General features: G+C 45.5%; 1 protein-coding gene across 2 annotated transcripts in view; it reads left to right on the top strand.

Moving 5' to 3' along the window:
* LOC141148939 (antiviral innate immune response receptor RIG-I-like) overlaps window positions 1-23,424 on the top strand; it is a 171,229-nt gene extending 147,805 nt beyond the window's left edge. For both annotated transcript variants that reach the window (XM_073636850.1, XM_073636840.1), the window contains exons 17-20: window positions 15,250-15,420; window positions 16,741-16,892; window positions 21,603-21,749; window positions 22,629-23,424. In XM_073636850.1, coding sequence (XP_073492951.1) covers window positions 15,250-15,420; window positions 16,741-16,892; window positions 21,603-21,749; window positions 22,629-22,946 — 788 coding nt within the window. In that variant the 3' untranslated portion in view covers window positions 22,947-23,424. The remainder of the gene's footprint in view (window positions 1-15,249; window positions 15,421-16,740; window positions 16,893-21,602; window positions 21,750-22,628) is intronic.
* The last annotated feature ends 502 nt before the right edge of the window (window positions 23,425-23,926 follow it).

The raw sequence follows: 23,926 nt of genomic DNA, 5'->3' as shown, positions 1-23,926 counted from the left end.
ACAAGGCTTGCTTGCCGAAATGCATCTGGGTGTTCTTTTTATCATGGTCATAAGACAACAATAAAATTGAAGACTCAGTTTCCAGTGGTGCCGGCTCTTCTATGTACATTTGTGGTTCGTTTCCGGATGTGGGAGGGACATCCTGAGCCAGAGCACCTGGACTAGGTGTGCCGCCGCCCATCTCATCATTTGGCTTTTCTGTTCAGAGCGGTGTGATTTTGTGTTGCATCTCTCCTCCGTGTTCTTTGTTCCTAAGATTTTATCCCAATTAATATCTTCTAGCAAGGATCGTAGTTTAGGGAAGTTGGCTCTTTTGAAATTCAGTGTCTTTGTATCCCCTTATGTTTCCTATTTGTGTGATTTATACTGAAGCTAATTGACCTGTGATCGCTGTTTCCTAAATTGCCCCATATTTCCACATCCATGATCAGGTCTGTATTGTTGGTAATCAGTAGGGATGAGCTTCGTGTTCGAGTCGAACCCATGTTCGACTCGAACATCGGCTGTTCGATCGTTCGCCGAATTGCGAACGTTATGGGCCGTTCGCGCTAAATTCGTGTGGCGCGTCACGGCCCATAATTCACTGCGGCATCGCAGTGCATTGCTGGCTGATGATTGGCCAAGCATGCACTATGACCCGCATGCTTGGCCAATCACAGCGCTGTCAGTAGAGAGAGCTGTAATTGGCCAAAGCCAGGGTGGCTTTGGCCAATTACGGCTCAGGGCATTTAGTACACACCCCACACTATATAAGGCCGCCTGCACGGCGGCCCTGTGTAGTGTGTGTTCCGGTGTGCTGAGAGATAGAGAGAGAGAGAGACAGTGTCATTTGATTTGAGTTAGATAGATTAGGCAGAACAGTCAGTCAGTTAGCTGCACTTACAGTGTATTGTGTATATATATGCATCCCAGGTGTTGCATATATATATATACACTGTATTCAGTTTAGCTAGATCCGTTCCTGTTATCTTCTATCTAGACTATTTACATTTAATGCAGTGCGTCCTGCTCACAGTGTTCAGCTAGATCCGTTCCTGTTATCTTCTAGACTATTTACATTTAGTGCAGTGCGTCCTGCTCACAGTGTTCAGCTAGATCCGTTCCTGCTATTTACATTTAGTGCAGTGCGTCCTGCTCACAGTGTTCAGCTAGATCCGTTCCTGTTAAATTCCTACTGACCGGCAGGCTTGTCTGGTTACAGTATATAAAGCTACCTGAAGAAAATTACAGGTGTTCTATTTGATCCTATTAGTACCACGGTCAGGCAGCTAGACTATTTACATTTAGTACAGTGCGTCCTGCTCACAGTGTTCAGCTAGATCCGTTCCTGTTATCTTCCTACTGACAGGCAGGCTTGTCTGGTTACAGTATATAAAGCTACCTGAAGAAAATTACAGGTGTTCTATTTGATCCTATTAGTACCACGGTCAGGCAGCTAGACTATTTACATTTAGTACAGTGCGTCCTGCTCACAGTGTACAGCTAGATCCGTTCCTGTTATCTTCCTACTGACAGGCAGGCTTGTCTGGTTACAGTATATAAAGCTACCTGAAGAAAATTACAGGTGTTCTATTTGATCCTATTAGTACCACGGTCAGGCAGCTAGACTATTTACATTTAGTACAGTGCGTCCTGCTCACAGTGTACAGCTAGATCCGTTCCTGTTATCTTCCTACTGACAGGCAGGCTTGTCTGGTTACAGTATATAAAGCTACCTGAAGAAAATTACAGGTGTTCTATTTGATCCTATTAGTACCACGGTCAGGCAGCTAGACTATTTACATTTAGTACAGTGCGTCCTGCTCACAGTGTTCAGCTAGATCCGTTCCTGTTATCTTCCTACTGACAGGCAGGCTTGTCTGGTTACAGTATATAAAGCTACTTGAAGAAAATTACAGGTGTTCTATCCCAGCTTAGTGCAGCTACAGGCCATTAGTATGTCTGGAAGGCCAAGAAGGAGAGGCAGACAGTCACAAGCCAATAAGAGAGGGCAAGCAGGCTCTGTGTCTAGTGCTGGTCGTGGAGACGGTGCATCCTCATCAGCACGTGGCCATGGGACACGCTTGGCCTTTTTTTCGGCAGCTGGCCATGTTGAGCCGCAACATGCGGAAGACTTGGTCGAGTGGATGACCAAGCCGTCCTCATCCTCCTCATCCTCTCTCACCCATGCCCAGGGTGCTTTGTCTGGCAAAGCAGCGGCCTCTTCCCTCAGCTCAATGTCATCAGTGACTCCTTCCCTAGCTCCACCATGTCCTCATGAGGATTCCCTCGAACTGTTTGACCACAGTGTTGGGTACATGCTCCAGGAGGATGCCCAGCGTTTGGAAGGCTCTGATGACGATACTGAGCTCGATGAAGGCAGTAACATGAGCGCGGACAGAGGGGGTGCCCAAGAAGGACAGCAATCTGGCAGTCATGCTCCCCCTGCTGCAGCATACTGCCAGGTTTGCTCCAGTGATGAGGAGGGAGGGGATGATGAGGTCACTGACTCAACGTGGGTGCCTGATAGGAGAGAGGAGGAGGAGGAGGAGGAGGAGGAGGAGGCGGCAGCACATCACCAACGAGGCAGGATGCCCTCCAGGGGCCAGCCTAAGGGCAACACATTGACTGCATCACACCCCAAAGCTCCACATGTGCAGGGCGCTGCAGTCTCTGCGCGTTATTCAAAAAGTTCTTTGGTGTGGGCCTTTTTTGAGACGAGTGCATCAGATCGCACCGCTGCTATTTGCAACATATGTCTCAAGCGTATCTCGCGTGGCCAAAATATCTCCCGCTTGGGTACCACATGCTTGACCAGACATATGTTGACCTGCCATGCAGTTCGTTGGCAAGCGTATCTAAAAGACCCACACCAAAGAACAAAGAGGATCTCTCCTTGCTCCTCATCAGCTGAGATTTCCAACCCCACTAGACCTTCAGTCCTCTCTGAGACCTGCAGTGAGAGGAATGAAGGTGTAGAATTAGGTGTGTCACAGCCAAGTACTTGTGGGCAATCTGCTTTTGGTACACCGACGTCAGATTGTACCAGGCAAATTTCCCTGCCCCAGCTGCTGCACCGCCGAAAGAAGTTTGCTCCCAGCCATCCACATGCCCAGCGGTTGAATGCTAGCTTGGCAAAATTGCTAGCACTTCAACTGCTGCCTTTTCAGTTGGTAGACTCTGCCCCCTTCCGTGAGTTTGTGGAATGTGCGGTTCCTCAGTGGCAGGTACCCAAACGCCACTTTTTCTCACGGAAGGCGATTCCGGCTCTCTACCGGCATGTGGAAGGCAATGTCCATGCCTCGCTGGACAGGGCGGTCAGCGGTAAGGTGCATATTACCGCTGACTCATGGTCCAGCAGGCATGGACAGGGACGTTACCTAAGTTTCACGGCGCATTGGGTGACTCTGCTGGCAGCTGGGAAGGATGCAGGACAAGGTGCAGTAGTGTTGGAGGTTGTTCTGCCACCACGCCTCCAAAATGCTGATTGTGACACACCTCTCTCCTCCACCCCCTCCTCTTCTTCTTCCTCCATGGCCTCTTCCTCGGAACCAGCGGTGCTCCGTAGGCGTTCAAGGGGCTACGCAAGTACGCAGGCCAAAAGATGCCATGCGGTGCTTGAGCTGGTGTGCTTGGGGGACAGGAGCCACACTGGGGCAGAGGTTCTGTCAGCTCTGCAGGGGCAGGTTCAGAGGTGGTTGACGCCACGCCAACTTAAGGCAGGAATGGTGGTTTGCGACAATGGCACCAACCTCCTCTCTGCCCTCCGACAGGGACAAATGACCCATGTGCCCTGTTTGGCTCACGTCCTTAACTTGGTGGTGCAGCGGTTCTTGGGCAGGTACCCGGGCTTACAGGATGTCCTGAGGCAGGCCAGGAAAGTCTGTGTGCATTTCCGCCGGTCATATAATGCCAGTGCTCGGCTGACGGACCTCCAAAAGGAGTTTAACCTGCCCAAGAACCGCCTAATCTGTGACATGCCCACCAGGTGGAACTCAACGTTGGCCATGCTGCAGCGGCTGCACACGCAGCAGAGGGCCATCAATGAGTACCTGTGCGACTATGGCACCAGGACAGGGTCAGGGGAGCTTGGTTTTTTTTCCCCACGCCAGTGGGCCATGATCAGGGATGCATGCACTGTCCTGTCACCATTCGAGGAGGCCACGAGGATGGTGAGCAGTGACAGTGCATGCATCAGTGACACTGTCCCCCTTGTCCACCTGTTGGAGCACACGCTGCGTGGAATAATGGACAGGGCACTTGAGGCAGAACAGAGGCAGGAAGAGGAGGACTTCCTTAGCTCTCAAGGCCCCCTTTATCCAGACAGTGTTCCTGCGTGCCCGCCGATCACACAGGAAGAGGACGAGGAGGAAGAGGAGGAGGAGGAAGATTGTGTCAGTATGGAGGTGGAGCCTGGCACTCAGCATCAGCAGCAGTCTTTAAGGGATCAGTCCCAAGAAACACATGGACTTGTACGTGGCTGGGAGGAGGTGGCTGCGGACCATGTCGTTCTTAGTGACCCAGAGGACTCCGGACCGAATGCCTCAGCAAACCTACGCTGCATGGCCTCCCTGATCCTGCAAAGCCTGCGTAAGGATCCTCGTATTCGTGGTATCAAGGAGAAGGACCAATACTGGCTGGCAACCCTCCTTGATCCACGTTACAAGGGTAAGGTTGCGGACCTTATCTTGCCATCGCAGAGGGAGCAGAGGATGAAACATCTTCGGGAGGCCTTGCAGAAAGGTCTGTGCAACGCGTTCCCAGAGACTGGGAGGTTACAAACTCCTGTTTCTGGACAACGTGTTGCTGAGGCTTCGGTCAGTCAAAGAAGGAGCGGTGGAGAAGGTGGCCGTCTGACCGATGCGTTCAGACAATTTTTTGGTCCGCAGCCCCAAGGTATGATCGGTTCCAGCAACCATCGCCAGCGTCTGTTTTACATGGTGCAGGAATACCTAGGGGCAAGATCAGACTTGGACACCTTTCCCACCGAAAATCCTCTGGGTTACTGGGTCTTGAGGATGGATCACTGGCCAGAGCTTGCACAGTATGCAATTGAGCTACTGGCCTGTCCTGCATCCAGCGTTCTTTCGGAACGCACATTCAGTGCTGCTGGAGGCGTGGTAACCGATCACAGGGTGCGTCTGTCCACCGACTCGGTCGATCGGCTGACCTTCATAAAAATGAATGAGTCTTGGATCACCACCAGCTACGAAGCACCTGATGCTGATGTAACCGAATAATTTTTTTTGAAATCTCAGATCCCTTCAAAGACTGCCTATGCTGATGCTGAGTGACTATCCCTGAGTAATTATCCTCTTCCTCCTCAATCATCACGCTGATAGCTTGTAAGAACATTTTTGGTTCTGGGCGCCACCACCAGTGCCTAAGGCACAATTTTTCAGCCCCTGTTTAACAGGGGCGTGTAATTACAATTTTTGATGTAATACTTTGCAGCAGGGCTCGTTCCTGCATTCCAACTAGAGTGTCTGTGAGGGGTTGCAGTGTTGTGGCACCAGCACCAGTGCCTAGGGCCCAATTTTTCTGCCCCTGTCTAACAGGGGCGTGTAATTACAATTTTTGATGCAATACTTTGCAGCAGGGCTCGTTCCTGCGTTCCAACTAGAGTGTCTGTGAGGGGTTGCAGTGTTGTGGCACCAGCACCAGTGCCTAAGGCCCAATTTTTCTGCCCCTGTCTAACAGGGGCGTGTAATTACAATTTTTGATGCAATACTTTGCAGCAGGGCTCGTTCCTGCGTTCCAACTAGAGTGTCTGTGAGGGGTTGCAGTGTTGTGGCACCAGCACCAGTGCCTAAGGCCCAATTTTTCTGCCCCTGTCTAACAGGGGCGTGTAATTACAATTTTTGAAGCAATAATTTGCAGCAGGGCTCGTTCCTGCGTTCCAACTAGAGTGTCTGTGAGGGGTTGCAGTGTTGTGGCACCAGCACCAGTGCCTAAGGCCTAATTTTTCAGCTCCTGTTCAACAGGGGCATGTAATTACAATTCTTGATCTAATATTTCACAGCAGGGCCCTGTGAGGGCTTACAGTGTTGTGGCCACAGCAACACCTAAGGCCCAAATTTCTGCTGAGTATATAGGGCAGGACCCTACTTTCAAACATCTAACTTACAAACGACTCCTACTTGCAAACGGAAGGAGACAACAGGAAGTGAGATGAAATCTACCCCTAGGAAGGGAAATTCTCTCCTGTAAGAGTTAATATGGGAAAACAATTTCTCCTTTCCACTGATGCTTTCCAATCCTTGTTCCACAAAAAAACCCAAATTTTCAAAAAACATTTTTCATTGGGACAAAAAAGTGAGGTGAAATCTTCTGAAGAGGAGGAAAGACAGCAAAACAAATGTCACAGGGGTGATAACCCTTCCCTATGTTTTCCAAAAAGCTTAGAAAAGATTTTTTGGCTGGAGCTAAACACGTTAAAAATGTTCAAAATTACAAACAGATTCTACTTAACAACAAACCTACAGTCCCTGTCTTGTTTGCACCGCCTGTATACTGCTGTTCAGAGTATATAGGGCCTGGTGGCCCCACACCTTTCCTTATTTTAATTTGGGTGCGGGGTTCCCCTTAATATCCATACAAGACCCAAAGGGCCTGGTAATGGACTGGGGGGTACCCATGCCGTTTGTCTCACTGATTTTCATCCATATTGCCATGACCCGACATGACATTAAACCCGCAAGCAGTTTTAAATGAGATTTTTTCCTTTAAAAATGACATTTGGTGCAGGGACTGTTCTAAACATGGGAAACACGCGTCACTTTACAGGCATACTATAGACACCCCCCAGGTACGATATTTAAAGGAATATTTCACTTTTTTTTTTTTACTTTAAGCATCATTAAAATCACTGCTCCCGAAAAAACGGCCGTTTTTAAAAGTTTTTTTTGCATTGATACATGTCCCCTGGGGTAGGACCCGGGTCCCCAAACCCTTTTTAGGACAATACCATGCAAATTAGCCTTTAAAATGAGCACTTTTGATTTCGAACGTTCGAGTCCCATAGACGTCAATGGGGTTCTAACGTTCGTGCGAACTTTCGGTCCGTTCGCGGGTTCTGGTGCGAACCGAACCGGGGGGTGTTCGGCTCATCCCTAGTAATCAGTAGGTCTAGTAACGCTTTGTTTCTAGTTGGTGCGTCTACCATCTGACCCATGAAATTGTCCTGCAAGACATTTAAGAACTTGCGAGTCTTAGAGGAATGCGCGGTTCTTTCCCCTGTTTACGCATAGTAGTGCAGAGATCAATGTTTTTCCACACTGGTCACTGCTAGGACACACTTGTATCATGTCCACAGTCTCTGACAATCTCCTGTAGTATGTCTGCAGTCTCTGACCATCTCCTGTAGTATGTCTGCAGTCTCTGACCATCTCCTGTAGTATAAATTATAAGATGAAACAATCAGCGCCACAAGTAAAAAATATTGTGATGTTTAAAAAAAGATAACCTAATAATAAACATGCACAGCTGCTAAACATTCCAAGTGGTACACCACACTAATTTCAAAATGGATAGTAAATAAATAAATGTAGCGCTATGTGTAAAATTATAAATATAAAGTGCAAATCTCTAAAATAAATCTTACATATAAATGAATAGTCCATAAAATGAAAAAAAATTGAAGAAATGAAGTAATAAAACATGAAAAACTCTAACTCCTGAGGAAGGCCTGTGATTGGCCGATACGTGTCTAGAAGGGAGGAGCTGATAGTCACGTTCAGCCAGGCACTGTGCATGTGGACACGGCTGTGCTACTCTGGAGGTTTTTATGTGATTTTAGAAGTTTTTATCTTGTAAGTGCAACTTGTCTGTTTGGGGGCTTTGAATAAATTTGTATACAGAGAACACTATGGTCTCTATACTTATTATTTACATGTCCTGAACTCATGTAATCTTGAGCCAAGCTGGGAGATGATCCGTTTCTTTGGATGTTAATGAGCTGAGTTACCATTAAGAAAAGAGCCATCTGGATTACCCACCATTGATTGGGAAGAGAAAGTGAGAGTAAAGAGCTCGTGGGGAGATCCGCATATGAGTTTTGACTCATCTGGGAGGTGAGCGCGCATTTTTACTGGTGGTGGTGTGCACTCCTTTTGAGGACGAACAATCACTGTGGTAGAATTGTGTGGATACACTGATCGCAAGAAGAGTTTTTCATGTTTTATTTCTTCATTTTATAGACTATTCATTTATATGTAGGATTTATTTGTTTTAAAGATTTGCACTTTATATTTATAATTTTACACATAGCACTACATTTATTTATTTACAATCTCCTGTAGTATGTCTGCAGTCTCTGACCATCTCCTGTAGTATGTCTGCAGTCTATGACCCTCTCCTATAGTACATTTTGCAGTCTCTGACCCTCTCCTTTACTATGTTTGCAGTCTCTGACCCTCTCCTGCAGTACGTTTTGCAGTCTCTGACCCTCTCCTGCAGTACGTTTTGCAGTCTCTGACCCTCTCCTGCAGTACGTTTTGCAGTCTCTGACCCTCTCCTGTAGTACGTTTTGCAGTCTCTGACCCTCTCCTGTAGTACGTTTTGCAGTCTCTGACCTTCTCCTGTAGTACGTTTTGCAGTCTCTGACCCTCTCCTGTAGTACGTTTTGCAGTCTCTGGAATGGTCGCACTTGCAATCGGGCACTGGTGTTCCACCACTGTGGCCACTTCCGCCACTAATATATTTTTTTATAATGGCACTCGGTGAAATAATTTAAAAAAGTGCCGCCATAAAAAAACCCCACTGTGACAGATTGTCACACAATACACACTGGGATCTGTGATCAAAGAGTGTATTGTGCTATTATTTAATAACCCTGCACAAAGCCATTCAGTTTTTTTTGGGGGGGGGGAGGGGTGCAAGTAGCTGGTCTTGCCTAGGGCGCAAAATAGTCTAGCACCGGCCCTACATGTTACAACCAAAAATCAAAATGTATTTTATTTGATAGACCAACAAAAAGTGGCAGACAATTTTGAAGTGGAAGGAAAATGATAAATGGTTTTCAATTTTTTTTACAAGTATCTGAAAAGTGTGGCGTGCATTTGTATTTAGCCCCCTGATACCCCTAACTAAAATCTAGTGTAACCAATTGCCTTCAGAAGTCGCCTAATTAATAAATAGAGTCCACCTGTGTGTAATTACCCTCAGTATAAATCAGAGTTGCACCAATACCGGTATCGTTGCCGATACTAGGCATTTTCGCGAGTATTGATACTAGCGAAAATGCTCCAATGCTGTGCGATTTGAGCCCATACAAAATGAATGGGCTCAAATTGCACTGCAAATAACCACCTGCGGTTTGAACAGGAATCCAGTGCGATTCCTGTCCGAAATCGCATGCCATTTCCCCCACGGCTCCAGTGTGAACCTAGAGGCATAGATGGCAGGAGTGTGTGTCCCTGCCTCCTTCCCATCTGACCGCTGCTGGGCTCTCCGGGGTGTGAGTGCTGGGGAACTTCCATGAGCGGGCTGGAGAGGTCTTGTTGGGAGTGTGAGCTGGATGCCATGGATCATGTGTGGGGGTCCTCAGGCTGGTAAATGACGGACCTATTGTGCATGTCAGGAAGGAGAGGGGTAGACTATTGCACCCGGCAGGTCACCTGCATGTACACTCCGTGCACCGGCTCTTCCACCTCCATGTGTCTCTGCTGACTCCTGGAACTTTAAATGGAACAGGGCTTCCTTCCCTCTGAGGTGAGGGGAGCCTAGTACGACCTCTCTGCATCATTATTATCCCCTTACTGCACCCACCCCATCTCCATCCAGTAGACGGTTAATGTATAGAGATGGGGTGATGGTCAGTAAGGGGTTACTGGATGGAGATGGGTTGGGTGCAATAATGGGTTAATGTATGGAGATGGGGTGCACCTCCCCAGTTCCATGTGCATCCTTAATCCCTTACTGCACCCCATCTCCATATATATCAGTGACCCTTTAGATCACGCCCCCCCCCCCCCAATTGCCATACATTGACCCCTTGCTTCACACCCCTCCTCCCCCTTTTGCCTTACATTGGCCCCTTACTGCACCCCCCCCCCCCATCTTTATGCATCATTAACCTGTTATTGTACCTCCCCATCTCCATATGCATCATTAACCCCTTACTGCACCCCACCCCCAATCTCCATGTTTCATTAACCTGTTCCTGCAGTGCTCCTCTGATCTCCAAGTGGAGGAAATGAAAGTAGAATGTGGAGCAGAGTGCTGTCCGAATCACATGTGGTTCCTAGCACCGCATTAGTGTGAACCTAGGCTCAAGTAGTAATTTTCTGTTAGTCTAAAAAAAACTGTCACATGACACTAATAATAGGTATCGGTAATTGGTATCGGTGAGTACGTGAGAAAAAGTATCAGTACTTGTACTCAGTCTTAAAAAAAATGGTATTGGTGCATTCCAATATAAATACAGCTGTTGTTTGAAGCCCTCAGAGGTTTGTTAGAGAACCTTAGTGAGCAAACAGCATCATGAAGGCCAAGGAACACACCAGACAGGTCAGGGATAAAGTTGTGAAGATGTGTAAGGCAGGGTTAGGTTATAAAAAAATATCCCAAGCTTTGAACATCTCACGGATGACTGTTCAATCCATCATGCGAAAATGGAAAGAGTATGGCACAACTGCAAACCTACGAAGACATGGCCGTCCACCTAAACTTACAGGCCGGACAAGGAGACCATTAATCAGAGAAGCAGCCAAGAGGCACATGGTAACTCTGGAGGAGCTCAGGTGAGAGAATCTGTCCACAGGACAATTATTAGTCGTGCACTCTACAAATCTGGCCTTTATGGAGGAGTGGCAAGGAGAAAGCCATTGCTGAAAGAAAGCCTTAAGACGTCCTGTTTGCAGTTTGTATGAAGCCATGTGGTTAACCTCTCTTTATCTTTAATGCCATCTATATGAAGGCACACCCCACTTAAATGGGGATATTGTGCAGCCCTTCACGGTACATGGTACCCATCACATCTCTTTTATCCAGAGGAACTTCCTGACCTGCAAGTTTGACCAGGACCAGCTTTGCCTGTCTTTTACCAAAACTATGACCTGACTCCTCAACATCATTTGGAAAGACCTATTACATCTCAGAGCATGAGGGCCTTTGATTCGCCTTTCCTTGCACCTCCCACTGTGGGCTGATTAGACAACCTTTTGTGAAAAGCTTTTTGGACCCTTAATTCAGTATTCTGCTAAAGGCACTAACAATTGCAAAGATCTCAGCCTCGAGGAAAGATTAGCGAAGCTGGATTCATTCTCCATTGAGAAAAGAAAATTAAAGGAGATATGATCACCATGTGTAAATAAATAAGTTAATACAGTAAACTTGGCGCAGAGTTATTCACTTTAAGGTAATTACAGAGGACAAGAGGGCACTCTTTACGTCAGGAGGAAAAGGGGTTTAACCCCCACATGCAGAAAGGCTTCTTCACAGTAGGAGCTCTGAAAATGTGGAATAGACTTTCTCAGAAACTAGTTCTGGCCAGCTCAGTTTATTGTTTTAAGAAAGCTGGATGCATTCCTAAATGCACAGAATATAACTGGATGCCACGTGTTCTCCTCCACCTCTCTGTGTCTTACTTAGTCTCCTGTGCTGCTGCCCAGCCCAGCCAAGCCTGTCACGATCCGTTCTCCACCCAGGCAGCACGGCTGCACACTGTCCTCTCCTCTCCAGCAGCCGCCCGGGTGTTCCATGTACCTGAGCTGCCTGCTGGTGCAGTAGGGGGGGGGATTGCTGCTGGACACAGCTATATTATATATAGGGGGGTGGTTTGTCCTGAGGGGGGGTCTGTACTAATGGGGGGGAGTGGTTTGTCCTGGGGGGGTCTGTACTAATGGAGGGGGAGTGGTTTGTCCTGAGGGGGGGTCTGTACTAATGGAGGGGGAGTGGTTTGTCCTGAGGGGGGTCTGTACTATTGGAGGAGGAGGTGGTTTGTCCTGAGAGGGGGTCTGTACTATTGGAGGAGGGGGTGATTTGTCCTGGGGGGGTGTATACTTAGAGGGGGGTCTATACTTAGTGGAGGGGGGTCTGTACTGAGGGGTGACTATAGTTGGTGGGGGGGATGACACCATGTTTTACCGCACCGGGTAACAACCCTAGTGATGCCACTGGGTAGCTATAGTATCTCTCACCAGGGAGTGAGGCTGTTCAGCTAAAACCCTCACTAAAAAGGTCTAATCCCTGTGTGCCTTTTAGAATGTTGCCATATTTTCTCCTCTCTTTCTTCCTCTTCTACTAACCCCCCTTCCCCCTTTTGTTTAAGAAAAACAATCTATGCATTTGCAGAAACAGTGTCTTCCTCAGGGTAGTTTTAATTGATGTCTGGGACCTGCATACAGGTCTATAGGTACTACCACTGTGTTGGACACACGCCCTCTTATGCCGCGTACACACGAGCGGACTTTACGGCAGACTTTGCCCGGCGGACGGGATTTCGTCGGACAATTCGATCGTGTGTGGGCTCCAGCGGACTTTGTTTTCTCAAAAGTTGGACGGACTTAGATTTGAAACATGTTTTAAATCAATCCGTCGAAATCGAGTCCGGTCGAAAAGTCCGCTCGTCTGTATGCTAGTTCAACGGACAAAAAGCCACGCTAGGGCAGCTATTGGCTACTGGCTATGAACTTCCTTGTTTTAGTCCGGTCGTACGTCATCACGTACGAATTCGACGGACTTTGGTGGATTGTGTGTAGGCAAGTCCGTTCATTCAGAAAGTCCGTCGTAAAGTACGCCGAAAAGTCCGCCGGGCAAAGTCTGCCGCAAAGTCCGCTCGTGTGTATGCGGCATAAGAGCTGAGCCTCAACCCTGGTCGATCAACCAACTAAGCCTAATGTCTGATATTTGCAGGATGCACTCACGCAACCTTCGGATGACTGCTGATGCTTTCTTATTTCCCACCCCTCACCCCTTCTGTGTTTGTCTTATCCCACTATCCCCTCTTGTTTTTGTGTTTTTTGAGCTTCGTATTTTTGCTTTGTAACTTTTAAACCTTAATAAAAATTGTCAATTAAAAAAAAAGAATGTTGCCATAGCAGTTTTAGGAAAATAGGTTTAGGTATATCTAAAGTCAGACTCTTTTTGTTTTGGATAGAGTAGTGAATGGTTAGCTCCCCAGTCAGGTTTTTTATTACTGTGTCCCCACTGAGAAGATTCTCCGTCATTTTTTGTTCTGTTGGCCAGGACTGAAGAAGATGAGAAATTGAGATTTTAAATAGAGTGGATATTTTCCAAAGGGAACTTTTTGTTCTGGTGACAACTGCCTAAGAGGGGATTCCATCACAGCTCTTGTTGCCTACAGGACAAGAAGTGAAAGAAAATCTGCCCAATGGGATACGGATGGCGATTAAGCAACAGGGTTTTTAAAAAAGGTTTTGATTTTAGATACTTTAAATCAGGTCTCAACAAATCTCAGGCGCCAGGTCACTATGGCGACTAAAAATTGCATATTGAGGAAGGGGCTTGTCCCCGAAACATGTAGTGTCTCGAGTCGGCGATGTGTGACTCTCTTTGCTCCCTTGGCATCGGCAGTTCCTGATTGGCCCCAGCAGCAGGGTTTGCCCATACTCTTCGGATTCCCTTGGCTGACTTCCCCTAGGCGGTAACATCACTTCCGGGCTTCGTACACAGTGCGAGCAGCCCCAACAGTCCCTGTGCCTGCAGTTTGTTTCCCTCTTCATCGGACCCCTGGCCTTACGGTCCTGGACAGGCCCCCCACCAGCGGTGCTCTTGTGTTCTTTGTCCAATGGCTTTGTGCTGGGTTTCCCTAAGCCCCTGTGTCATCCATGCGGCTCCAGCCTCCGGGTACTGTCAGTTTTTTAATCCAAGCCTCTGCAGGACCATAATGCTGTATGCCTTGGTGAACAGTTTATTATTTTTTTATCAATAATAAAAAGTTTTTACTTTGCCTCTGAGGGTCCTAATTATGTCTGCTGATCAGTGCTGTTCACCCCTTTGATTATATCTTCTGTCCTCATTTGTCTATGAGTTTTGGACAGCAGCGGCTACAGCTACATTTATTTTTTTCTTTTTGACTTTTCACTTGGCCTCTGGTCTGTGCGCCTGGATTTTTGTTTTTATTGCATAACCACGCATTTGTCATTCAAAGTGTGACAGCACTGAAAGCTGGAAAATGGCTTGGGCAGAAAGGGGTGAAAGTGTCCAGTAGGCAAGTAATAAATAAACTGGCTCCTAACTTTTTTAGCTGGCTGCTAGATTCAAAGCAAATTTGTCAAGCCTTTAAATAAAGAAGAAGGTGTGATTTGTAAGGTGCAGGAAAAAAGGAGGAAGACCTAGATAGAAAGGCACAACTAGAAACAAGGTGAAAAGTGTGAAGTAATTATATATTGTGGGTAGCAACCAGGTGTCTTAGATGACATTTTTGCCCTAGCTTTCTTCTACAGTTCTCTTATTCCCATTAGATAGAGCAGAGAGGCCCAATGCTAGTTACAGTACCACAAGCTTGGTTTTATACTAAAATGAAGGGGTGAAACAGTGTTCTGTCTCAAGGAGCAGATAGCTAAACCTTCGTATCCCAATAACTGTAGATACCATATTTCTTTGATCTCAGTTTTATTGGAACAAGCCAGGTGAAACTACAAAATAACAGAAATAGACCTCAATAAGTATAATATTGCATACAATACAGCATACATTGCATAAACGATATACAGTACAAGATGGGATAGTAAAAACTTACTTTTTAAGTTCTTTAAGGGGTGATGGCGATAGATAGAGAAATACATGTGTTGTTTCCTGAATGTCTTCTCAAAGAATGGTGGCTGTTTCACTTCCTGTGAATATTCTACCCAGAATTCCCTGCTTGCTGACAACTTCCTTATTTACACATACATTAAAGGAAATAAACAGAACTGCAACAATACCAAAAAGGAACGCTAGATGGAGCCTGCACACCACATATGATTGTCTTAAGTAAATTACACATTTTGCATGTAAATTTAACAACACAGGTACAAATAACCAGTATAAAACATCAGTAAAACATCTGGTGGACAGAACAGAGCAGACCGTTTTAAACACACTCAAACCTTTAAAATAGAGAAGTTTCACACCCAAGCCAGTGCAGAGAGCAATGTGTAGTAATCCATGTCAATCAAATTTCAGTGGGGTGCAGTTTAGAAAAGTCAGTCTGGCTGACCGGTTAATATGGGCTACTGAATTTTGCGTTATTAGGTAACATTTGTTGCAGAGTGACAGCTCCACTTTAATAATTGATGTATCAATTTGTGTACCCTTCAATTTCAGGAATGACCCTTCCAAGCCAGAAAGGAGCTCTGGACACATTTAAAAACTCAGGAGACAACAAATTGTTAATAGCTACATCCGTGGCTGATGAGGGCATAGATATTCCAGCATGTAATCTGGTTCTTCTCTATGAATATGTTGGCAATGTTACCAAGATGATCCAAGTCAGAGGTACAGTTTTATTAAATAAATAGAAAGACAAACCATCTATATTTTGTACACCTTTTTAGAGAGTTCAGAATAAGGCCCCTTTCACACTTATACGACTTGTCCCACGATTTTGTACTGCACTTCCCCACCACCATCGCTTGCTCTTCCCCACCACCATTCCTGACCTGCCGGCTGCGTGCTCGGATAAGGGTCTGGTATGGATTTTGGGGGGACCCCCACGCCGATTTTTCAGCGTAGGGGGTTCCCCTTACAATCCATACCAGATTGGCGTGGAGTTCCGTCTTATGATTCATACCAACTACTGTATGTTTTCATTTGTTAATGCCAGAAATGTGGCAAAGTAGTACTGCTCCCAAATCGCGGTAAAATCGCGCAACTTTGAAGTCGTATAAGTGTGAAAGGGGCCTAAGGCAGAAAATAGAAATCTAGTGCAGCTGGTTTGTAAGGTTTCCCCTCCATGAACCCCCAGTGATTTGCTGTTTTGACTGTGCCAGGACCAGTCGAACAGCTGGAGGGACCCTCACACCTCATGCACACCTAGACAAAACAAGTATCTAACCCTTGAAGGAGTAATTTTGTTTTGCCTGGAGTTGGTCTTTAAATAGTTTGGCTTTATCAATGAATCCTCATTAAGCTGATTTGTGGCCACGGCCTGTTTTTTGATTCTCCAGCATCCTACTGTAATCCATATAACCCTTTAGTCTGTCTTCTATGCTTTCCTAATTTATTTATCATTGTTTTATAGCCCTCTGTTTTTTTTCCTTCAATTGTTGTTTCTCTTAAATCATTAATGTATGCTAGTTTAGTCTGGCTAGTTTCTAGAGTAGTCACAAGATAGGCTTTTACCTATCTTTCTATGCAGTAGAGCAGTGGTCTCCAAACTGCGGCCCGGGGGCCAGATGTGGCCCTTTCCTTGCTTCTATCTGGCCCTTGAAGCACCATTTTCATCCACTGATACCAACAATGGGGCATAATCCCACCCCCACTGACACCAATGAAGGGGCAGAATTTCTCCCAATGACATCAAAGATGGGACACAATTCATCCTAATGACATGAACAATGGGGTTCAATAACACCAACAATGGGCTCTATTCCTCCCACTGACACCAAAGATGGGGCATTGTTTAATCCCACTAACATCAGGACCTTTTCTACTCCCAATGCCCACAGTCTGGCCCCCCTTAGGTCTGAAGAACTGTAAACGGGCCCTTTGTTTAGAAAGTTTAGAGACCCCTGCAGTAGAGGATGCCAGGAGTTAGGGCAATATTTCACAAATGTTGTGACTTGAACATAGAGTATTCATATTTATATCACACAGGTCGAGGAAGAGCCAAGGACAGCAAGTGCTACCTTATCACTAGCAAGCATGAGCAAGTTGAAAAGGAAAATATTAATTTGCTACATGAGGAATTAATGAATAATGCAGTTACTGTGCTCCAGGAGAAGGACAGAAATGAATTTATAAGACAGGTAACACTTGCAGTAGTATTAATATTGTGGTAAATCTGAAAAGTGTATTATCCCAAGTCTAATTAACGTATGTATGAGGTATATGATGGTAAGTTTAGTATATAGTATTATATGGTTTTCAATAATCAAAGGTAAAATGGTGTCAGAGCTAACGTATAAGCCACATCCTAGGAAAAACATTTAAAGGAGGCACTTCTCATTTATAATATGGCAATGTGGCACAAAAATTGTGTGGCCAAAGTGCACCGTGGGTGGGTCTTAAAGAGGCATTGTTAATTAAAGCCGAGAGTGCAGTCTAGTACTTCCTGTAGCCAGAGTTTGTTTCCATACATAGTGCACTGAGTGCACACTCATTTGTGGCTTCACCTCTCACTTTCAGCAGCAGTTAGATCATCCAGTGGGGTGTCAGCAGCAGGGAGAGGTTCGTGAGCCATCAGGAGAATTAGACTGTCACTTGTAAACACAGAACTGGGCTTCAGTGCCAAGGGTGAACATGCCAAATGACACCCTCCTGGTTTGTTACGCATGAGTCTATATTTACTAAAACTGGAGAGTGCAAAATCTGGTGCAGCATCTCTCTGGTTTCCCTGTATGTACTGGAGTTAAAGCGTACAGTCTCTGTATCCTGGCAGTCTGCAGACTTTGTCTCAGCAGTTTGACAATTTCACATGCTAATAAAGCACCTCCCCTGTAAACATGGCCAGCAGAGGAGGTCTTCCACTATTCATCTCCTGTGCCGGGATCTGCATTAGATGTAATTTATTAGAGCCTGTCAGAAGAAGCAAGTAGTGGAAAACCTCCTCTGCCAGTTCTGTTTACAGCAGTGAGCACTGAGATTACAGCAGCGAGTAGTGAGCTGCTGTATTATAATGTGTGAGTCTGTGCTGAAAGAGGTCTCCAGTAGCTAGATCAAATTTTGGTGGTACTATAAGTACAGTGTTTCTCAACTCCAGTCCTCAAGGCGCCCCAGCGGGTCATGTTTTCAGGATTTCCTTCAGATGAAACGGCTGTGGTAATTACTAAGGCAGTGAAACTGATCAAATCACCTGTGCAAAATAATGGAAAGCCTGAAAACATGACCTGTTGGGGCGCCTTGAGAACTGGAGTTGAGAAACATTGCTATAGTACACCCAAGTCCCCTCTGGCACTACCACTGCACCTGGCCCCCTTTTCCGGACCCTGCCTCAGCATTTTCCTAATATACACTGGCCAAGTGCCACCTTGGGCTAATATTGTGAGGGAGCATTCAATAATGCCATGCATTGAAAGGGGCAAATACTTTATTTCTGTTTATGACCATTTGCAGTCTATGTCCACAAATATACTGATACATATCCATAAAGTGCGCAGTGCACACAGGCCCCAAGGATGATGGGGCCCACTGTGCACTCACTCACTACTGAACACACTGGAGAATGGAATTCAATTTGTGACTGCAGCGACTCATGGCTGCAAGGAGATCCTTGGCCCATATACCAGCACTGCATCTGCCCTCTAAAGCAGTGGGTATTTACTGATAACTCCAGTGACCTCAAATGGGCAAAATGGCAGATTATCTTATCTTAAAAGCTTTCCCCGCTGAGTGATTGCATGGTTGGGGATCAGCTACCATATTTTCCCTTGTGCATCCACTAGTGGTCAATGTAAAGTCAAGGCAGGTCATCATATACAGTTGTGCTGATAAGTTTACATACCCTGGCAGAATTTATGATTTCTTGGCCATTTTTCAGAGAATATGAATGATAACACAAAGACATTTCTTTCACTCATGGTTAGTGTTTGGCTGAAGCCATTTATTATGAATCAACTGTGTTTACTCTTTTAAATCATAATCACAACAGAAACTACCCAAATGACCCTGATCAAAAGTTTACACACCCTGGTGATTATGGCCTGATAACATGCACACAAGTTGACACAACGGGGTTTGAATGGCTATTAACCACTTACGGACCAAGCCTCTTTCTGAGATTTGGTGTTTACAAGTTAAAAACATTTTTTTTTGCTAGAAAATTACTTAGAACCCTAAACATTATATATATTTTTTTCTAACACCCTAGAGAATGTTATGGCGGTCGTTGCAATACTTCTTGTCACACCATATTTGCGCAGCTGCTTTACAAGCGCACTTTTTTTGGAAAAAATGCACTTTTTGAATTAAAAAATAAGACAACAGTAAAGTTAGCCCATTTTCTTTTTTATATTATGAAAGATAATGTTATGCCGAGTAAATCGATACCCAACATGTCACGCTTCAAAGTTGCGCCCGCTCGTGGAATGGCGACAAACTTTTACCCTTAAAAACTTCTATAGGCGACGTTTAAAAAATTCTACAGGTTGTATGTTTTGAGTTACAGAGGAGGTCTAGGGCTAGAATTATTGCTCTCGCTCTAATGTGTGAAACAATACCTCACATGTGTGGTTTGAACACCGTTTTTACATATGTGTTCGCTTCTGCAAGGAAGCGCGAGCTCAGCGGGACAGGGCGCTTTTAAAAAATTTTTTTTCCTCTTATTTTCCCTTTTATTTTCACACTGTAAACATCCCTTTTAATAGAAAAAAGAATGACAGGACCCCTTTAAATATGAGATCTGGGGTCAAAAAGACCTCAGATCTCATATTTACACTAAAATGTAATAAAAAAAAAATGTCCCTTTAAGAGCATTGGGCGGAAGTGACGTTTTGACGTTGCTTCCACCCTGCAATGATATGGAGATGGGTGGCCATCTTCCCTTCACTTGTCTCCATGTCAGGCTAGGGAGAGCTACCGACGGCTCCGGTAAGCGACGGAGGGCACCGGAGAGCAGTGGGGGGGCCCTCTCCTGCCGCTGATAAAAGTGATCTTGTGGCGAATCCGCCGCAGAGACCACTCTTATCTTGAAGCGGACCACCCGCTCTTGAAGACGATACTGGGGTTATGGTAGCTAGCTGCTACCATATCAACGGTATTCCTCTTCAAAGTAGCGACGGCGGGCGGTACCTGTGATGTGTTTGCTTGTAATTAGTGTGTGTTTAAAAGGCCAATGAGTTTCTGGACTCCTGACAGACCCCTTGCATCTTTCATCCAGTGCTGCAGTGACGTTTCTGGATTCTGAGTCATGGGGAAAGCAAAAGAATTGTCAAAGGATCTGCGGGAGGGGCAGATGCTCTGGGCGGTACAATTTGCTGGAGGGAGGGGGGCGCAGGTGAAGTGCCGGCAGTGTGCTTCACAATTGTGAGTCACTATACACACTACCCGGCGTCGCTGTACCTGTAAACCTGTCTGTAAGATGTGCCGAGCGTGCTCCTGCACCCGGCACAAGCCTGTTCACTGCACACTCACTCCCAAAGAGGGGGGGGGGCACTGTGACCCACACTGCACCCATAGAAGATTGTTCCTTGACAGCCAGGGATGATCAGTGCGGTGGGGGGTCAGTTGCAAGCACCGATCTCCCTGCATGGCTTTTCAGACAGCCGTTTCACATCCTCTCCCTTCCGTGGCTGTCATCTAAAATGCCATACAGCGAGAATGGTGCTTGCAACTTCCCCCACCGCACTGATCATCCCTCCAATGTCCACCGTGTCCTCCTCCTTCAGCCCCCGTGTTCTCTGGACCCCCATGTCCTCCTCCTCCTCCAGTCCCCGTGTTCTCCGGACCCCTGTGTCGTTCTCTTCTTCCACCCTCGTGTTCTCCAGACCCCTATGTTGTCCTCCTCCTCCAGCCCCGTTTTCTCCAGACCCATGTCATCCTCCTCCTCCAGACCCCGTGTTCTCCAGACCCCCTTGTCGTCGTCTTCCTCCAGACCCCGTGTTACCCAGACCCCTGTGTCGTCCTCCTCTTCCGCCCTCGTGTTCTTCAGACCCCTGTGTCCTCCTCATCCACCCTGCTGTGTGCTCCTCCTCCACCCCCCTTGTCCCCCCGCAGCCGGCTTCTCTCCTCACCTCTCCCGCCAGCTGCTGCCTTTTCTGAATTGGACACAGTGAGCGATCGCTCCTGTGTCCTGTGATAACTGAGCAGACTAAACTGTGTGTTACTCTGCTTCAGTTTATGAATAGAGATGAGCCGCTGTCTCCTGTTCATTCATCTTCAATGCTGAAGCTGCAGAGAAAGGGACTGGGGAATCTGTGTCCACAGTCAATTTCTCTGTCTCAAAGGGGAGATGTCAGGGGTCTGTTTAGACCCCTAATATCTCATCTCACCAAAGCCCAGCAACAGGGCTGATATAAACAAAATTGCAATAAATATTACAAAATTACAAAATGTAATTGTAAAAAAGTGATAACAAATAAAATTGGGTAAAAAAATAATATAGAATTAAAAACAACGGCCGCCGCAGACTTTTTTTTTTTTAAATAACTTGATTCTTGATGACTGACTGCTCTCTCCTCCTGTATGTGTGTACTGTCTGTGTTGTAGACCCGGCTGGTGTGCGGCGCCAGCACCAGAACCGCCCACTAGTCCTGCTGCGTGCAGAGTGATCTCTCTGTTGGAGGGAGGGAGGGACTGGTATTTTCTTGTTTTGAAATGACATTGAGTCTTTCTTTACACCCGGTTGGGGGGGGGGGGGGGGGGGCGCAGTTTGCCATCTTTGCCCTGGGCACTGAATGACCTTGTCCCAGCACTGCCTTCATGTTATTACCTGGAAGGCTTGAACTCAGGTACCACTTTGTTTCTTTTAATGTTGCTTAAAATTTTATCAAATTATTTGTTTTTTACATTTTTATTCACAGAATCTTCACTTTCAAAGAGAAGAGAAGAGGCTTCGTGATATTAAAAAGAATTTTAAAGGACCTGTACTATCAAAGGAGAACAAACGTCTGCTTTGTGGAAGATGTAAAACCTTTGCGTGTGATACAGATAACATCAGACTTATAAATGTATGTAGAAAAGTCACACACATTATATTTAAGGAGAAGAGGGTTGTGAAGCCCACAGAAATATGTGTATAGACTAACAAATTGTGCAGGTTCTGAATAGATAACCTCTGTTCTATTTGAATATCCACCATGGGGATGTAAAAAAAACTATACTGTTGTGAGGGAATGTCAGCACACCATAATGCACTTGTCCTCTTACAGTGATGCAAAAATAAATAAATAACAAAACAATATTTAGAGTCACATAGGAAGAGTTGTCAGCTAGAGAAAAGGGTTCTACGTGTTTCAGTGAAAGAGCATTATTTCTTATTAGTTTAGTCTACTGACATTTTGCTACAATGTAGTCTACTGTATATTTGCAGCCAACCTCCAAACCATGGAACATTGGCCTATGAGCTATGTGGAGGTGGCTTTGTTTGTAACCTGTCATTAAAAGCCACGCAGCAGTGTGTATGGGCACTGCAAGATCCCTTTAATTTTCTTTTGTACGTTATAGGCTAAAGCTGTTTAGAATTCCCAGATTCAGCCATACCCATATAATGTGCCTCAGGGATAACACATGTCAGTGGTGAACTGGGTTGACTACATTCTAATGTATATTTCAGAATAGTTGCCAGCACTGTGACTATGAAAGCAATACACAATAAATAAGAAAACATTTATGGTCCAGTTCATAGTAGTGCAAAATGCAGTAATCAATAAAAACAAATCAGCTCTTTACTTTTTGATGCCAGATCAGTCACTTTGCACCCAGCTGTCTACCTTACTATCTGGTGACACCCAGGTAATTTACATTTACCAGTAGAAAAGAACCCTAACCGCTGAATATACCAACCCATTTACAAATATATTTGCTTACTAATTGCTCTCTCTTAACAGAAATCCCATCACACAGTGATTGACAGAAGCTTCAAGGACAAGTATTTCACTAGGGTACACTCAAAGCCAGTAGCATTTGGTGGCTTCCACAAAAAGTACAAGATATTCTGCAAAAATCCCAAATGTGGAGACGACTGGGGAATTTCTGGCAACTACCTGAGCTTCCAGAACATTCCACTTATCAAAATTGACAAGTTTGTGGTAGAAAATGCTAACGGAACCCAGGAATATTTCAAAAAGTGGGTGAAGGTGAATTTCAGAATGAAGGAATTCAACCAAGAAGAAATAGATGAATCCTTCTCTGCCCAGACAGATTAGCACAGTCGGTAACCAGGACTTTTGAAAGTGGCTTTGATAGTTGCTTAAGGCTGGAAAACAAAAAGTATATGATCTTTTGGTAAGAAAATACAGTGTTTATAATGAAATTAAATATAAAGCAATCATCATTTTAACTGAGCAGAGAAGTTGCCAATAACTGTCAACAGACACCTAAGGGGAGATTTACTAGAATTGGAGAGTACTAAATCTGGTGCAGCTTTACATAGAAACCATCAGCTTCCAGGTTTTGATTTCAAAGCTTAATTGATCAAGCTGAAGTTAAAAGCTGATTGGCTACAATACAGAGTTACACCAGATTCTGAGTAATCCAGTTTTAGTAAATCAACCCCAAAATGTCTGGAGACTTTTGCTCCCTGGTAATGTTTTTTTTTTCTGTTCTGTTTCTAGTGATGCACTGGCAATATTTAGCTTTACAACAGTTGGTAAAATAAATTCAGTGTATCATGAAGTGAAAAAACATCCATTTATTGTATTATTATGTTGGTTCTCTTCTTGTTCCTAAAAAAAAAAAATAAGCAACTGTCAGTCACCGCTCTGTGCTCTGCTCCTCCAATGTGGGCTGAGGAGGAGGGGCAGCTGGCTCAGGCTCTCAGCAGCTTGCTGAGAGCCTGAGCCAGCTGCTGTCAGGCATCTGGGCGGATCCCGACTTTTTTTTTTTTTTTTTTTCACAAGAAATCAGATCCCCACTTTAAAGTCGAGATCTCTCCAGTGTCTGGACCAGCTCAGTGATGTCAACCGACTGTGGACTTTAGCCTGCTGTTGGCTTAAAAGGGGTCATAGGAGTGCAGAACGAAGAGCACTCCTGTGATCCCCAGGAGAAGTAGGGCCAAAAGCGTTGGCCCTACTTCTCCTTTAACAGCACAGTGCAAAGAGTATTGTTGTGATGTAATCAGCAGCAGCCAGTCAGATAATTTACTGTACATCACTGACCTTTATACAGTTTGGCAATTTATTGGATT

Source organism: Aquarana catesbeiana, linkage group LG01, assembly GCF_042186555.1.
Source record: "Aquarana catesbeiana isolate 2022-GZ linkage group LG01, ASM4218655v1, whole genome shotgun sequence".
NCBI classification, from domain to species: domain Eukaryota; kingdom Metazoa; phylum Chordata; class Amphibia; order Anura; family Ranidae; genus Aquarana; species Aquarana catesbeiana.
This window is presented reverse-complemented; position numbering and strand designations above follow the sequence as displayed.